We start from the raw sequence: 16820 nt of genomic DNA, 5'->3' as shown, positions 1-16820 counted from the left end.
GCTTCCGATTCCACAGCTAAGATAACAGGGGAAGTCTTATTGTGTATATTTTCCCAGTACCTTTAGTTGTCCAGGAAACCAGCGGTTCTTTCCCATATCATAGAAATAAATATCACCAAAGAAGTCTCCTTCGATGCTCTCTTCCTCCTCTTCATCATGCACGCCGCCAAATAGAAGTGACCGGTTATTGGGGGCTATTGCCACAGAGAAGCCAGACCTGGGAGTGGGTTTCACACCCGATGGGCTAAGCCGATTCCATACCCACTTGTCTGATAATGGACAAAGAGAAGTAAGAGAGAAAAGTCAATTCAATTCACCCAGGAACGGCTGAAAGTTCTAGTCACTTCAAAACTTCAAAGGCCTGTCAATTCCAATAGCAATATCAGCAAATATCTCACTGACCCATTTTGGTTGCCTTAGATATTTCACCGTGTCTTCAACAATTTCTTTAAATAATGTTAATCATAATGATTTGCATTTGCCAGTTTAATCACCCAGCTAATCCATATCTTCTATTTTCCACTGAAATCATTTTCCATTGAAACCCTTAGAAAGCAACTGTATGTGCAAATAAAAATTGTACATCTGCTCCTTAAAACAGAAAGCCATCTCCAAGATATGCTTTTCAGAGTGGGGCAGGGGGAAGAAGAGAGTCATAAAAAGCATGTGTGTATTTAAGGAAGGAAGGAGCTCATCTCTGTTCATAGCACGCTAATACTTGCAAGGTAGGACTTAATTCCTCTCTTTATTTGCAAGCCTAGACCGTCATAATGCAATATAATGCCGTAACGGCCGCAATGCAAACTTTACCTGAAGAATACAGAGCAAATAGAGTATTGACCCTGGAATACAAAAAAAGTTGTCCCTAGGGATGATTGGGAAGCATGCCTCATTATGGTACCTTTCTCGGGTCTCTTCTAGTAGAGAGAATGGCCTGTGTGTCAGGTGCTCTAGTCCTCCAGGAAAGAATACCAGGCTCACGCCACAGAGTCTTTAGGTTACACTTAAAAGCAGTCCCTTCCCTGTGGAAAATGGCCTGCGTTCCAAGCCCTCCCCCTCCAAACCTAACCCAAATTTTTAGGCGCTCCATTCCAGCAATGAAACGCAAGACACCGATAGGCAGTAACCAACATGGAATTGAAGGGGCATTGGTAGCAACGCAAAACAGAGTCTTCTAAGATCCCAGCAGGAGTCCCTTAAGAGTAACGTGCCTAATCTGCCTGTTTGGGGAGAGAATCAACTTTATATTGGGACTGGCAAGGTGATAGTTGCGGGAAGGGGCATGGGGAAGAATTAAGCTTTGATCTGTGAAACTGACCCTATCCAGCTTACTCATTTGGTTATAAACACAGTGGCTAGTGCACAATAAACAGGAAAGATCCTAGTAACTAGAGCTGGGGAAACACCTACGAGATACATGCGTCGTTCACCTTGTATGCACAGGATACAGATCCTGTATTGACGAGAAAGCAAGCGAGGGCCCGGTTTTCAGAGCAGTCTATATACTGTACCGGGGAGCGGGCATTCCAAAACGGCATTTGGAAAATAAATCCAAAACATTTCGTTTTCACCATAACACAATTTTTCCGAGGCTCCAAGCTGCCCTGGGCCCTCCCACAGCCTGTGAGGTGGGGAGCCTACAAGCACACGCGTGCCAGGTCTAACTTGTAACACGGCCCTTCCCCACCCCTTAGCTTGCTTGGGCCCATGCCTCCCTATGGGCAGAGAATGCCAATGGGGAAAAACATCACACGGGTTTTACTGAAAGCACAAAGGAAGACTCAGATGAGCAAACCCAGCAGCATCAGGGCAAAACCCAGCAGCATCAGGGTGAGAGCTACCCATTTACACGCTGGTCCCCAAGAGCTTGATAGTGGGGCTTCACGAAAGGCGGGCTTGAGCCACCGCAATGAACCTCCCTACTAGGGATGAAGCAGCACTTGCCTGCAATGAGGGTTACGTTGAACTGGTTAGCCAATTCAAGGGGATTTTACACCCCTACTCCCTGCCCCACTGTGATGAGGGTTGGATCCAGAGCCAGATTTGGAGGCGGATATTGGTCCCTGGGGCAAACTCTCCAAGGGGCCGAGTCAGAACAAAATCTGGACACCACAAAACACGGGAGAACTTTTGGGTTTCGGTCCTCAGCCCAGAGCTGAGCTTGGTCATTCAAACCCAGTCCTCTTCCGAACACACGGAGCTTGCTGGCTGGCTTGCCCTGCGTACACTTCACGGCTAGCACTGACCACGGCCCCCAAACCTAGATCACCACTTGGCTTGGGCTGTGCACTGAGGGACCGCAGCTGACACGCCCGACTGCATTCCCCTTGCACAGAAACCAGCAGCAACAGCCTCCATCCGCCCTTCCTCTGCTCCCATCCCAGCTCTGCTACGTCACAGTTCCCCTATTTTGGTGCTGTCCATCCAGGGAAGGTTTTAAAGGAGCAAATCTTGGCATGATCCAATGGACCGGCAAGTCCCTGAACACCAATAACCCCGTATGGCTCCACTGCTTGGAGAGGGGCAGCACTAGAGGGAACCTCCTTCCCCATGGGTCACAGAACCTATCCCTGCAAAGATCCCCAAGCCACTGGCATGCGCGGTAGGCGGCTTAGGGAAGGGCAGGCATGCCATACAAGCAATCCCTTACGGACGGGGGGCACGGCTCTTGTGAAGCCTAGTGCGGCTCTGGGCCACAGTAACGGATGCTGTGTAGCCATGGGTGCCGAAGGAGTCCCTCTCCAGCCTCCTCTGCAAACCTGCCTGTCTGCCTGCCTGTGTGGTGCAAGCTTTGGCCCTAAACATCCCCCCGTGTCACCCAAGGAGGAGCAGCAATTCATCGGTCGCCTCTTCCCCTTCGTCTGGTTGTTTTCTTTCTAAAGCAAAAATCCCGGCACCAAGTCTCTACCTGCTCCTGGAAAGAAGGGACCTTGGAATCAACTTCTCCCGGAGCCGCTTCGCATCCCAACAGACCGGGGCACTGTTCATAGTTCTACCGAGTTTTCCTTTTTACGGTGGTGATGATGTTTCCGAGGAGGGAGAGCGGGCTGGGAGAGCAAAGCGCGCCAGCCTCAACCACCCCACCCCCCTGTTCCCTCTGCCAGCCAGTGCCTACACATCTACCTTCCTCCTTACCCGCGCCTTCAGCCTTCAGCAGGAACATGTCGGTGTGCAGGGTGCCTTTGTCAACATCTTTCTTAATTCTCTGCAAGAGAAGTGAAGGATAAAAACCCAAATGAAACACACTCCATGGGCCCAACACTCCTGGTCGTCCATAGCCTCGACCTGGCAGACATCTGCACCAGACTGGGGAACTCTTTACCCCAGCTGCAATTCACAGGGCCAGCCAGAAGCTAATCATGGTATCAGCTCACCCCAACCTTTAATTAACTTGCTTAATGGCTTCCGCAGTTGCCATGCAAGATGGGGATGTCAGGAAGGAAGCAGCTCTAAGGGGTGGTGACATATTTTAGAGAGAGAGAAGGGCGTGGCCCTGGCATCAAGAAACTGGAGAGCAATTCCCAGCTATGCCACCGGCTTCTTTGAGACCCTCAGGCAAATTACATGCTCTATGCCTCAGTTTCCCCATCTGTGAAATTGGGACAGGGATGGGCAAGATTCAGCCTGGAGGCTGGATCCGACCTGCCAAGCCTTTCAGCCTGGGCCGTGGCCCACCCCTCTGGGCCCTCAGGCAGAGAGCAGCCTCAGAACTCAGAGCAGCTGGCTGCCCCATCTGCCTCTCTGCACTGGGGGAGGGGGAAAACTTTGCGCACTGCGAACCCACTTCTTCACCCAACCCCCCCTCAGACTCCACACCCTCTCCTGCACCCCGATTCCCTACCCTGAGCTCCCCTCTGCACCCAACCCCCCCTCAGACTCCACGCCCTCTCCTGCACCCCGCTTCCCTACCCTGAGCTCCCCTCTGCACCCAACCCCCCCTCAGACTCCACGCCCTCTCCTGCACCCCGATTCCCTACCCTGAGCTCCCCTCTGCACCCAACCTCCACCCCAGACCCTGCACCCTGTCCATAGGAAAGCGCAGCCCTTGACCACTCACCAAAATGTTGGAGTGCCTCCCCTCCCCAACAAAATTACTGCCCACCCCTGAACTGGGACATTGATACCAGGGTATCCAAACTCACTAGCATTTGGAAGGTGCTTTGGGACTCTGAGTCAAAAAGCACGGCAAAAGCCAAACACATCATCCCTCTGAGGGTTCCAATGCCATCTCCCAAGTCATGTTTAATTTAGGGATGTAACATTTCGATGAATTGGCTAATCGAATAGTCGATGCAATTTGCGTTGACTATTCGATTTGTCGATAAGGGCGCCTCCGCCGGATGGCTGTTGCTACACTTCAAAGGCAAAGGCACTGCAGGGATCCTGGGGCTAGTGGGGGACTCAAGCAGTACCCTGCTGGCCCCACGCTCCCTGCAGCGTTTCAAAGTGGCAGCGCCACATGGAGCCCGGAGTCAGCAAGGGAGTCTCTAGATGTCCCCGGGCTGCACACGGCATTTCAAAACAGCAGCTCCTGTGCTGCGCATGGTGTTTCAAAGCGGCCGACCCCGGGCTCCATGCAGCGCTGCCGCTGTGAAGCACCGACTGCTTTCCACCCCCTTGCTGCCTCTTTCTGATAGAGGCAGCACGGAGTTGTGGGGGGAGGGGAGCGATTAGTGTGTCGACTAGTTGCTCACATCCCTAGTTTAATTTCACTTGCCGCACTTCCCCTGTGATCACTCAGCTCCCATCGTGGCGATGGCCAGTTAGAACAGGCACTGACGTGAGGACAGCACTCGGCACCTTTACATCCATCGCTACAAGAGTTAAGAGGTCCTGAGGGCCTCAGCTTTCAAGGGCCCTATCCCAGTTTTATGCAAGGCAGCAGCAAGCTCCCACCGACTCCGCTGGGAGAAGGACCACGCCTCAGCAAATGTAATTAATTAAATGCCATTCTTCTCCCTCGCTTTTGTTTCTTGCATTATAAATTCCTGTTCTCCTGGGCTCATAGCAACATGCATCACTGGAAGGTAGCAGCTTTCAATGTCGCCACGGGAGGTCTCTTATTAACGTTATTAGCCACCCCATCCTTCAGTTTGAGTTCCTACTTCTCCCCCCTGCCCTGGAGTGTTGGTGTTCAACATGCTGCAGAGTCCTTCTGCAAAAAGTGTCCAGAGAACGTGGCCTGTGCTAGGTGGGCCTGGCCCAAAATTCAGGAGTGTTCACACGGAAGGTGTTGACGCATGCCCATCTCGGAGAACACGAGCAACATAACGCAACTCCGTCTCGGCTTCTTGCACACCAAACATACCCAGAGTCAGAGTCCAAGGCCAGAAGGGACCATTGTGATCCACTCGTCTGACTGCCTGCGTACCGTGGAAAAGAGAACTTCCCCCAGAACTCCTACAGCAGAGCTTTTAGGAAAACGTCCCGTCATGATTTTAAAACTGCCAGGGATGGAAAATCCACCACAGCCCTTGGTAAGTAGTTCTAATAGCGAATTACCTTCCATGTTAAAAACTACACTTGTTTCCAGTCTGAATGTGTCTAGCTTCGGCATCCAGCCATTGAATCGTGCTGCCCTTCTCAGCTACACCGAAGAACCCACGATCTAATCTGCGTTCCCCACACAGGTACGTGCGTCAGTTCAATGGCACAGTTACAACAAGAACACACTTACAATAGTCTGTTGTCACGGGGTTGTCGCTACAGGGTCAAATGTTAAGAGAGAGGCAGGGACAGAGGGGAGGGAGGCAGGACCTGTTTCTGGCTGAGGTCTGAACTGAGAACTGGAGAGCATGAGGTGCCAACAATGGTGTGGAGGGATTCGGGGCTGCTGGTGAAGTAGGATAAGCTCTGGCGGGTTGGTTGAAGGAAGATGGAGGAAGGTTTTTTAAAACGAAAGGGCCAAAGTCAGCCCTTAGGTCTGTCCACTCTGCTGAATTCAGGGTGAGCCTCACACGTACCCATCGTCAGAATGTGATGCTTGAATCCCACTGAAATGAACGGGAGTCTTTCCGTTGATGTCAATGGGCTCTTGACCAGGGTGGGGAACCTAAGATGCGGCCCCTGGCTTGCCGGGATCCAGCCCCCCGAGGCTTGGAGCTCTCACCAGCATTGGGAAGCCCATGCTGGTGCTCCAGTTCCCATCCCTCCTCCCCCCCTTTCCCTTTCACGAGGCTGGAATGCACGAAATCTACTAGCCTGGGCCCCCTAGGCTTTGGTGCGTGAGGGGAACGTGGAGAATGTTTTTCTCCTTGTCGGTTGAACACCTCAGTGAGGGGTTTGGGTTTTTTTGCACTTCTCACTTGTGTGGGGTCCCAGACTCATTTTTCTATGGGTCAGCAGACCCCCCCCCCCACAAAAGGATCCCCACCCCTGCTCTAGACCAAGACGGCAGTTGGAATGGTGATATCCTAGCCCCATGCATCCTGGCTCGTCCCCGGAAGCACTAGGGAAACACCTTGCCGTTCGGCGAGGGAATCATTCTCTTAACTCCCATCCTCAGACGTCTCGCCGCTTTCAGGGCAGCGGGATTTAGCTTCCCCTCCCCCAAGGTGGAAATGGCACCCCATCCCCCAGTGAGCCTGGAAACAGGGCAGGTGCCTGTAGCGTTCACACTGTGAGAATTAATCCCCCCAAGGGAAGGCAGCAACGCACGCTGCCACAAAGCTTTGTTGCATGCAGGTTACTGAGTCTCCCGGCAGTTGCTGCTGGAACCTCCACCAGCCTCCCGGCCAGCAACTGGAGGAGGCCTGGCTCGCCACGCTGAGGGGTAGACTGGCCTCTAGCCAAGCCTTCCGCTCTTCGGAGCAGGCCACGTCCATGCACACACGGGGCTGGGACTGTCGAAGCTCGCCGCCCCGGCCGGACGCTGCGCCGAGAGCGTTACCATGGAGCAGAGTTCGGCCCGTGCAGAGAGTTTTTGGACAGTCCCGCCCGTGGGGATGAGGGGGCACGAACGCCTGTCCAAAAACTCACGCAGATCCTCAAGAGCGGCGGGAACCTTGGTTCCAGATGCTGAACAGCAAGTAGTTTGTCTGCTACTACATCTGCTGCGCCTAGGGGGCCTTGTGAGAATAAAGACGTTGGTCCCGCCCAGAGGTTTAAGAATTCCTGTCCCAGAAATGCACTATGCTATAGATCTAGGGTGGGGAAACTAAGGCCTGGGGGGCCAGATTTGGCCCCTGAGACTCAGGCTCCTCTACCTCCAGCACTGGTGCTGCAGCCCCACACCTCCTCTGACACCACCCTCCCCCAGGGCTGGAGTGCCAGTTTCCCGCTGTGGGGGGGAGGAGCCCCCGGCCTCATGGGCCAGAGGCAGGCAGGCCAGGGCTGGATTCAATTCTGGCGCGGGGTAGGAAGTGGCTCCACACGCTGCCACTTCCCTTCCCCCCGGCTGGCCCAGTAAAACACGGTCGGGAGGCTTTTCCCCAACAAAATCTACTAGCCTAGGCCCCTTATGCTCTGGTGTGGGGGAGGAACGTGGGGGAGTTTCTTTCTGCTTCTCAGCTGGGGGGCCACATCAGTGAGGTAGGTGATTTGGGGGGGGTTGTTTTCCCCTCACTTTTGTATGGCCCCCAACTGACTTCCCTGTGTTTCACTGGCCCCGCTCGCAAAAAAAGTTCTCCACCCTGCTCTACATTCAGCCGGCCTGTGCGTCCCCGACCTTGAATTTCAGCACAACAGTAGAACTTTCCCAAGAAATATAGGTACACACTTGATATCCGAATCGCTTCCTGCCTCCCACACAAACTGGTGCTCGGTCAGCCACTAGGAATCGTATCTTTTGCCTGGTATGGTTCTGTTGGTTCATGAAATGGAAAGGCTACCCGGGAAGGAGTCTCCCTTCAGAGCTCTATATAGAACAAGCTCCAGCTCCAAACCCAGTAGCCATTACAGGCAGTCCCCGGGTTACATGGATCCGACTTACATCGGATTCCTACTTACAAACGGGGTGAGGCAACCCCGCACTAGCTGCTTCCCCCCAGCAGACCAGGGAGTCGCAAAGCTAGCGTCCCCGTTGCCCCCCCCCAGCAGACCAGGGAGACACAGAGCGGCTTTTCTCAGCAGACACCCTCAGCTTGAGAATAAAGGACTGAGGGAAGTGAGGCGTGGGAGAATAAAACTGAGCTCTGGAGAAATGTTTGGCTAGAGTTTCCCCTACAATATGTACCAGTTCTGACTTACATACAAATTCAACTTAAGAACAAACCTACAGTCCCTATCTTGTACGTAACCCGGGGACTGCCTGTACTTCTGCAGCAGAACTTGAATTGGGCGAGGTCGGTGCCCTGGGATGCAGGGGCAGAAAAATCTGTAAGAACAAACATCAGTGATGTTTGTATCTTGTGAGACAGAGGGAAACAGCACAAGCACCTTGTGCCCACCAAAAAACACAAAGCGAAAACAAGCAACACAGCACATTTCGGACTTGATGTCTATTTCTTGGGTGTAATTAGAGGAGCTCTGTGCTGCAGGGAACAGAACTCAGAAGCCTGGAAGCTGTCGGCTTTTGACAGTCTCATATAACCATCTCCCAGGGAGGAGCTTCCAGCACAAAACCAAAACAACACACACAAGGGAAAGAAAATGTTACCTTCAAAGAAACACATGGCTAACACCAATTCTGTTCACGCGGTCAGTGTACACCTCAGCATCTAATCACAATAAAGGAGTCGGGTTGGGTTTTTTTTTCCCCTACAATCTGTAGGGAAAAATACCGTCACTGTTCTTTTCTACAGGCACACAAGTGTGCACGTACACACAGAGGGGGCTCAAAATGATGAGGGGTGCAGAGCGGCTAACAGCACAGCTGTTAAGCCCAGCAATCTGAACAGTATGTGTGTGGGGGGGAGGGTTGGGATGTGTTCCAAGTGCTGGCTGCTCCAATATCAGGAGTCCTAGGAGGAAGAACGGCATTATTTCTCATCTGAAAACCATGTGGCTCCCTGTAGTAAACACACTGTATGAAACATGATAATGCTTCATGGACTGAAATGAATTGATGCGGTGGAGTGGGAGTTACAATGTCTTGTTTACACACACACACACACACACACACACACACACACACACACACACACAATTTTAACCACCTTCCTTTTCACACAGAGGCCCACATTTTTAATGGGGGCTTCCACCCTCTCCCGAATTACCCAATTATATAATGCTGACATGCAAACCCTTGTTTTGCAAACCCTACTCAGTGCTATGTCTCTACATTATGTTGTTTGAACATAACATAAGAACATAAGAACGGCCGTACTGGGTCAGACCAAAGGTCCATCTAGCCCAGTATCCTGTCTACCGACAGTGGCCAATACCAGGTGCCCCAGAGAGGGTGGACTGAAGACAATGATCAAGTGATTTGTCTCCTGCCATCCCTCTCCAGCCTCTGACAAACAGAGGCCAAGGACACCATTTTATCCACAATTCATAAATAACGTGAGCCCTCTCCAAATTCCACGTTCTTTACAAGCATTCCCTAATGAACACGCTCACCTGAGCCCATGGAAGGGAGGTAGGGAAGGGAGGAGGTTCATCTCCCTTTGACAGAAGGAGAAACTGAGGCACAGAGTAGTTAAGTGAACTGGTTACAGAGGGGAGCCAGTGTTTACAGCCGGGGTAAGAATTCATAGCACCTATGGCTGAGTCACTGAGGGCATGTCTACATTAGGAAATTATTTTCAAATAACTAAATTTGAAATAACTCCCGAAATAACAAAATCGAGATCGCGTTATTCCATGAGGAAAGCAGGAGTACAGATTTCAAAATAACCAGCCCATTATTTCGAAATAACGGGCTTGGTAGCATGGACTCTCCGCTTATTATTTTGAAATAAGGGGGGTTTATTTTGAAATAACTCTCTTGTGTAGACCAGGGCTGCAATCCAGCTCTGTGTTAATTGATTTGAAGTGCAAAATCAAAGACAGCTGTTGATGGTTCAACCCACAGGGGTCTTGGCCAGGCTGCAGACAGAACCGTTGGATATTCATTAGACTCTGTAACACATTCATCCCCCTGAACGTTTCAACAAGTGAGAGCCCACCCAAACCTGCTTCTTAAAAAAGAGCCATTAGAAAGCTACCCCTTAAAATGCACCCATGGCATAGTCTGATGCATTTTAAAAAAAACCTCTCTCCCCTTCCTCCCCTCCGCCCCCCAATGCAGTTTCTAGTCAATTTTCACTGGTGAAGTGTAGCAATATTAGCTTCCCGACATCTCCCAGCTGCATTCAGAGTTCTAGTCAGGAACACTCTCCGAAGGTTGCCTAGCAATAGCACACTCTCATTACTTTAAACAGCCCGAGATGCAGTCGCTGCGGCGCTCTGACACACAAAAAGAAAGCCAAAAAAAGGGACGGTCTTAAAACTAAGATCAGCGGGTGAAGAATGAATAAAAATGATCCAGCAGGATTGTTCGTGGTGCCAGAGATAGCTGAAAAGATCCTCCTAAGTTACTTTTCAGGGCATGAGGATGACAGCAGCCAAAGAGGGAGCCCGGCTATTTTCAGTCTCCATGAACATGAGACAGCACAGTTGCTAGAATACACTTGAATAGAGGGACACTGTGATGATACCAAGTGCCTGTGTAAGACAGTAGGTGTAGTGCTCCTAGTGTCACCAATAACATCGTCGTCAGGCTTAAAAATTTTTAAATGATCTGAATGAAATGTAATTTCGTTTACTTTTCGCTATTTCCCCACCGGCCGCTTGCAATCCTCACTTTGGTTGTCCCGGAGCAGGCGTGAAGGGGCCAAGGAGTTGGAGCCAAGGAGCTGAGAATTAAGAGACTTGGAGTCTAGCCTGAACTCTTCCATTGATCTCCTATGTGGCTTCGGATAAGTCACCCATCCTCTGTTACGGTGTCCCCCAAGGACTGCTTAGCGACCCGTGAGAGCGGTTGTGAGTATCAACAGGTGCACCACAGCTGCAGTGCATCAGACACAGACCACAGCAAACAACATTTGGATCAAAACAGCAAGAGGATTCATCACCAAGGCTGAAATTGGGTGGTCGGCCATATGCTATCGTAGGGCCCTGCAGAACATGCGCTATGGGTCATCCAGCTAGCACGGTCCAAAGCCAGCAAAACGTGGCATAGACCAAATTCCTTCCCCTCCCTCACCGCTTGCCCCCAGCACATCTGACAGGATGAGTGTGACAAGCGGAGGGAGAAGGGTCGTCTGGGAAGGGAAGCGCTCCTGATCCAACATGGGAAATGAAAGGGTGATTTCACGTAGGGCTCCACAAAGCTTGTGTGGTAGAATGGCCACCAGGATGGCCCAGAGATGGCTGGAGTTCCAACCTTAATAGGGAACGTCCTGGTTTTGAGTCCAATCATGTTCCCCATCCTCTGGCAACGGGGGATAATTATCGATAATTGAAATTTAGCATCCCTACTTTGGACTAATTTGGATGCTGCCTTGTCATGTGGACACGCTGTTTTGAAATGATTATTTTGGGAGTTATTATTTTGAAATAGTTTCCTAGTGTCGACAGGCCCTCCGACAGCTACATTCCGCCACTCATGGAGTAAAGCTGTAGTCACCGGGATCTGCGGATGCTTTCTTCCAGTGCTGACAGGGTTACGGGTGCACAGCTAGTTTGCTCGCTCAGTCAGCCAAAAGGAGACCTTTGATCTGCACCCGGCTTCCTTTGCACCCCCTTCTTGCCTTGTTCTCATGGTAATTAATATAGGGCAGCCCTTTTGACCATATGTCCTCGCTGACCCAGTGTTCCCTGTCTCCATGCTGGGAGGCAGGAAGTAAATATTTCATTGGCTGCATTGAGCCAAAGCCTTCTGCAAATGCTTTTATTCTTTATCATGCAGACGATAGCAGCAGGGCCTGGGTTTTGTGTCTCAGCAGAAAGGCATCTTCCAGCAGTGCAGCATCGAGGGAGGAGGATGCACAGCTCTTCCGATCTGAGTAAATGAGCAAAGAAAAGAGGGAAAATATTCTACCCTTATATTTAGAAACATTTGTGCCTCCTCCTGGCCCTGTGCTCATGGCTGTATCTTCTTGGATGCTCACGTGTTTAAGGAGTAGTAGCAATACGGAAGATTTTCCGCCTCCGCAGGCTTTGTCCTGCTCTTTGCTTTTTCTTCCCCTATTGCTCCAAGATAGGTGTGCAGCAAAACCTGCTTGCCAGATGTGGTTCTGCAGGCTACCGAAGGCAGCTGGGAGTGGGTGGTGTGCTGCATCCCCCATGGACATTAAAGCTTGTGCATTTTGTTTTGTTAACGTTGGCTGCTGTACCATGCCGAGCTGCATTGCAACGTTTCCAGGTTGTTTTTCTTTTAGGAATTTGGGAAGTGAATAGGGTGAGGAGCTGAGAGAGAAAGTCTGGCTGGAATTCAACCCTCCTGGTTGATGCCCAAGCGGCTGGTCTTTACGCAAGGTGCGAAGCAGGGATTAGAACAGAGGGCAATTCATCTTGGTCCCAAAGGACAGCTGTTGGGGTAAAACTCCCTGAGGCCCTGAGTCACTCACTGCACATGTGACCCTGTTCATGACTCTCATGGTACCCCTTTCTGTGTAGTTCAGAAGGGAGCAGCGAGTCCAGTGTGCCCTCTAATTTTTTCCCCACCCATGTGTGGAATACATTTTATGTGCACCAAGACAAGTGCAGATGTACACCACCAATTGAAACACGTTAGCGGCTGCGGGTACTCTGCTAATCACCTTGGTGGCACCTGAATGTCTCCTGGGTGGCCGCCCAAGTGCTCACCTTAGAGGGAACATTGGCAGAGACCACCTGTCTGAAACTCTGTACTGCCTCCACATCCCTCTTCTGGGCTTATGTGATACTTGGGGCCTCGCATGTGGCATGGGTGAGTTTCACGCTTGGCGGGTAAGCCTGAAGGCCTGTTGTGTCTTAGCTGCGAACTGTGACCCAATGCACTGGGCAGAATTAATACGTCTGGCTTCTAGCTGCCGCAAGATGTCAAGGTGCCAATTCTCAGAGCTGTCCTGATCGTTTCATTTGGTAAGGTTAGTTAGGTCCAATTACAGCTCCGTTAATGCAAACGATTGTTCAGTACTTGCTGTCTCTGCTGACGGCTGATCTTGGAGCGGAGTCTCTCTAGATTTAATGTGAAGTCAATCAGCCTCAGGGATTGTTTCGAATCAGTTGAGGACATGCTCCCAGACTCAGTGAAAGGGGTGCACTTTTTGGGGGGAGGAGGGAAATGCTGCACTGAGAACCGGCAGCATTGCTCGAAGCTAGACAAGCACCGCGCAAGAAGTGATTCCTAGTCACATGTGCAGTGATAATTTTAAATTATCATGAGTGGTGTGGAGAAAGTGAACAAGGAAAAGTTATTTACTTGTTCCCATAATATAAGAACTAAGGGCCACCAAATGAAACTAATGGGCAGCAGGTTTAAAACAAATAAAAGGAAGTTCTTCTTCACACAGCGTGTTGTCAACCTGTGGAACTCCTTGCCTGAGGAGGCTGTGAAGGCTAGGACTATAACAGGGTTTAAAAGAGAACTAGATAAATTCATGGAGGTTAAGTCCATTAATGGCTATTAGCCAGTATGGGTAAGGAATGGTGTCCCTAGCCTCCAGAGGGTGGAGATGGATGGCAGGAAAGAGATCGCTTGATCATTACCTGTTTGATTCACTCCCTCTGGGGCACCATTGGCCACTGTCGGCAGACAGGACACTGGGATGGATGGAGCTTTGGTCTGACCCAGTACGGCCACTATTACATTCTAATACACTTTAAATGCAGAGCCGCAGCAGGGGAGTTCATGGACCCATTGCAAGCCAGGACTGAGCCGGGCTGCTGGCCAGCCTGCTAAACAATTTGCAGGTGGGGGAGGGGAGGGAAATGTGTGTAGCCCATAGCATTAACCGATGCGCTTTTGCTTATCGGTTAATCAATTACACTATTACATCCCTCGTCCAAAGCAGACTCCATTAATGTGGGCGCGCTCTTTCAACTTAAAGCCCCAGGAAGCAGTGGGAGTAATCACTTGGAATGGCTCTGGGGAGTCGTTATTTCAAAAGCACGGCACCGGAGCCGCCACACTGACGCTATTTCGAAATAACTATATCGCAGTTCGCGTTATTCCTCGTGGAAAGCAGGAGTTGGTATTTCAAAAGAACTCCCTAGCGGCGACCAGGGCTTAGAGGCAATGGGGCCAAGCAGAGGCACTCTGCGATCTGGGCTCGGCAGAGGTGCCTGGGCGCATGGGCATTAATGTTCGCTTTGGGGTGGCACGGCATGGCCGGAAGGTATCATCAAGGAAGGATGTGCCGTCTGTCAGAAACTGAAAAATAATGGGACACTCTGGCACTGATGCCTCCGAGGTATCAGGCCACAGGGCAGATCACAGAATCCTAGGAATGGAAGAAAACTCAAGAGGTCAAGTCTAACCCCCTGCTAAAAGCAGGACCAACCCCAACACAATCAGCCCAGCCAGGGCTTGGTCAAGCCAGGACTTAAAAACCTCTAGGGATGGAGATTCCACCACCTCCCTAGGGAACCCATCCCAGTGCTTCCCCACCCGCCTAGGGAAATAGTTTTTCCCAATATCCCACCTAGACCCCTGCCCCCCACTGCAGCTTGAGCCCATTGCTTCTTGTTCTGCCATCTGTCACCACTGAGAACAGCCTCTCTCCATCCTCTTTGGAACCTCCCTTCAGGCAGTTGCAGGTGGCAATCAAATCCCCCCTCACAGAAAGGGGTGGGGCAGATCCTGGGTTGCCCTTCAATTCAGGTAGTCATCATGGGCGCGAATAGGTTGGAGACCACTGCTGCACAGCGAGGGGAATTGCGCACGCGGAGGCGAAGTGACTTGCTGAAGGCTACCCAGACAGAGCAGAGAATTAACTCAGGTCTCTCAAGCTCGAGCGAGCTAGCCTTCCTCTGACCACCTCAGCTCCCCAAGAGGAGCCTCTTACCTGTTTGGAGTAGCCACCATAGACGATTACGTTGCCCTCTGGGGTGGTAGCCATTTGGCAGCCAGACCTAGGAGCAGGGCCAGTCCCCGACGGAGACAGCTTGGTCCACGTGAAAGCGTCCAGGTTGAAGGCATACACATCGTTGTAATAGACGTAATCTCTAATCAGGGCACACAGAGACAGACTGCCATTTAGCACAGGGTCAAATGTTACTTCGGGGACACAAGATGGATGCTTTGGAGAGGTGGGACAAGCAATTTAACCCCTCTTGGGCCAGGCCTTTCAAAAGCGGGCCTGTTTCCTCGGCCACGGGGACTGAACGGCAGGAGGTACAGTATAAAATGGTGATTTGCTAGGGCAGAAAATGACAAAGCGCGCTGCTACTGAGAAAGCTACTTTTTAGCAAGACGGCAGAAACCCTCCTCCAGATTCTCTGCTCTGTATTTAACCATCACTTCCAAACTAGTCCCGGCACCACCAGGCCACGAGTGGAATCCCAGGGATTTAAACTTGAAAGGGGGGGAGCAACAAAAGATAAAAAACACATTCTCTACTCTTCGAGATCACCAGAACCAGCCAATGGGGGCAGCACATGGAGACACCGCCCCCACACACAGCGGCCGGCCGTACACAGAGTGAACCAGCACTCAGCCAGCCTGCACTTAGGGATGTAAAAGTTAACCGGTAAGCACGCCCTTTCCCAGCAAGCTTACCTGGGTAATCGGTTAACCAACGGGGGGCTCCTCCAACTGGGCTGGGCCCAGCCAGAGTAGAACCCCTACTCGCAGTGTGGCAGGCTTGGTCCAGACTGGCTGGAACAGCCCGCACTTATAGGGCATCACGCCGGGGACATGGCCAGGGGGCTGCTCCAACCCAGCCGGACCTCCTCCCAGCGCATTAGCCGGTTAAAACACTTTGTTTAACCAGTTAATCACCGAACCAGGATTTTACCTCCCTACCAGCATTTTTATTGTTAGCAATTGCCAGAACTGACAAAATAGAGTGATATATCTCATAGACCTCCAAACACCCTGTTCTTCATTTCATTTCATTGATCTAACCGATCAGAGGAGAGGTTGCGCACGGGCTATAAATGCCTGCTTGAAAAGACTATTTCTGATCGTTTCTGAAAGCTGAACTTGGTAAATGGAAGTACCATCTTAATCTTTAACAGGGGGGTAATTTATCACAGCAACCACTTACCGCAGAGTGCGGTGGATGCTTGATAGCTTTAAGACACAACTGAATGTCTAAAAGATATAGCCTCGCGCAACTACACACCAGTGGACTTGATACAAGAATTAACAGGTGAAATCTTCTGGCCTGTGTCATGCCAGAGGTCAGACTAGGTGAGAGTCCTGATGCCTTCGGACTGTAAAATACAGGAATCCTGGAGCAACCAACCTTGCGCTTTCGTGGAATCCTCCAAAGACAATTAACTGTCTCTTGCAGGCTACCATTCGGTGTCCACTCCGTCCCGCCGGCCCGCCGGTCACCCTGAAAAGCAAGTGATTGTACGGATCAGCGAAGGCCTCTTTAACCGATTTCAGAGTTCGTCCTTATTTTAAAACATTGGCAACGGCTGGCTGAGCGCACTCGGCTTCTCTTCCAGCACCAATGAGAGTGCGGAGAATTTCGCTACCTTAATAAGATGCACATTTTCATGCAAAAAATGTGTGTGCTTGCACAATTCGGTGTTGTGTTTTGCAGTAATCGTTTCATTCCTCATGATTAAGTCAGTCATCTAGCTTCTGTGCTACCCGAGATCTAGGAGCCTGCTTAGTTATGAGTCAGGCAGCTAATTTTCCAGGAGAGTTTAATGAATAGCAGCGAACGCCCACAACTAAGAAAAAGACAGAGAAGGCAGCATGATCTAAATCTCAGCACAGGACTAGGAGCCAGGAA

At 51.0% G+C, this 16820-nt stretch overlaps 1 protein-coding gene across 4 annotated transcripts in view; it reads right to left on the bottom strand.

The window, feature by feature from the left end:
- The window catches only part of KLHDC4 (kelch domain containing 4), a 316137-nt gene that overhangs the window by 15888 nt on the left and 283429 nt on the right, over window positions 1-16820 (bottom strand). For 3 of the 4 annotated variants that reach the window (XM_075939919.1, XM_075939921.1, XM_075939918.1), the window contains 4 exons: window positions 16320-16412; window positions 14916-15075; window positions 3124-3205; window positions 61-269 (listed from right to left, as the gene is read on the bottom strand). In XM_075939919.1, coding sequence (XP_075796034.1) covers window positions 61-269; window positions 3124-3205; window positions 14916-15075; window positions 16320-16412 — 544 coding nt within the window. The remainder of the gene's footprint in view (window positions 1-60; window positions 270-3123; window positions 3206-14915; window positions 15076-16319; window positions 16413-16820) is intronic. The other variant, XM_075939920.1, reaches the window with a different exon arrangement.

Source organism: Pelodiscus sinensis, chromosome 12, assembly GCF_049634645.1.
Source record: "Pelodiscus sinensis isolate JC-2024 chromosome 12, ASM4963464v1, whole genome shotgun sequence".
Classification (NCBI taxonomy): domain Eukaryota; kingdom Metazoa; phylum Chordata; order Testudines; family Trionychidae; genus Pelodiscus; species Pelodiscus sinensis.
Note: the sequence above shows the minus strand (reverse complement) of the source record. Positions and strands in the feature narration are given on the sequence as shown.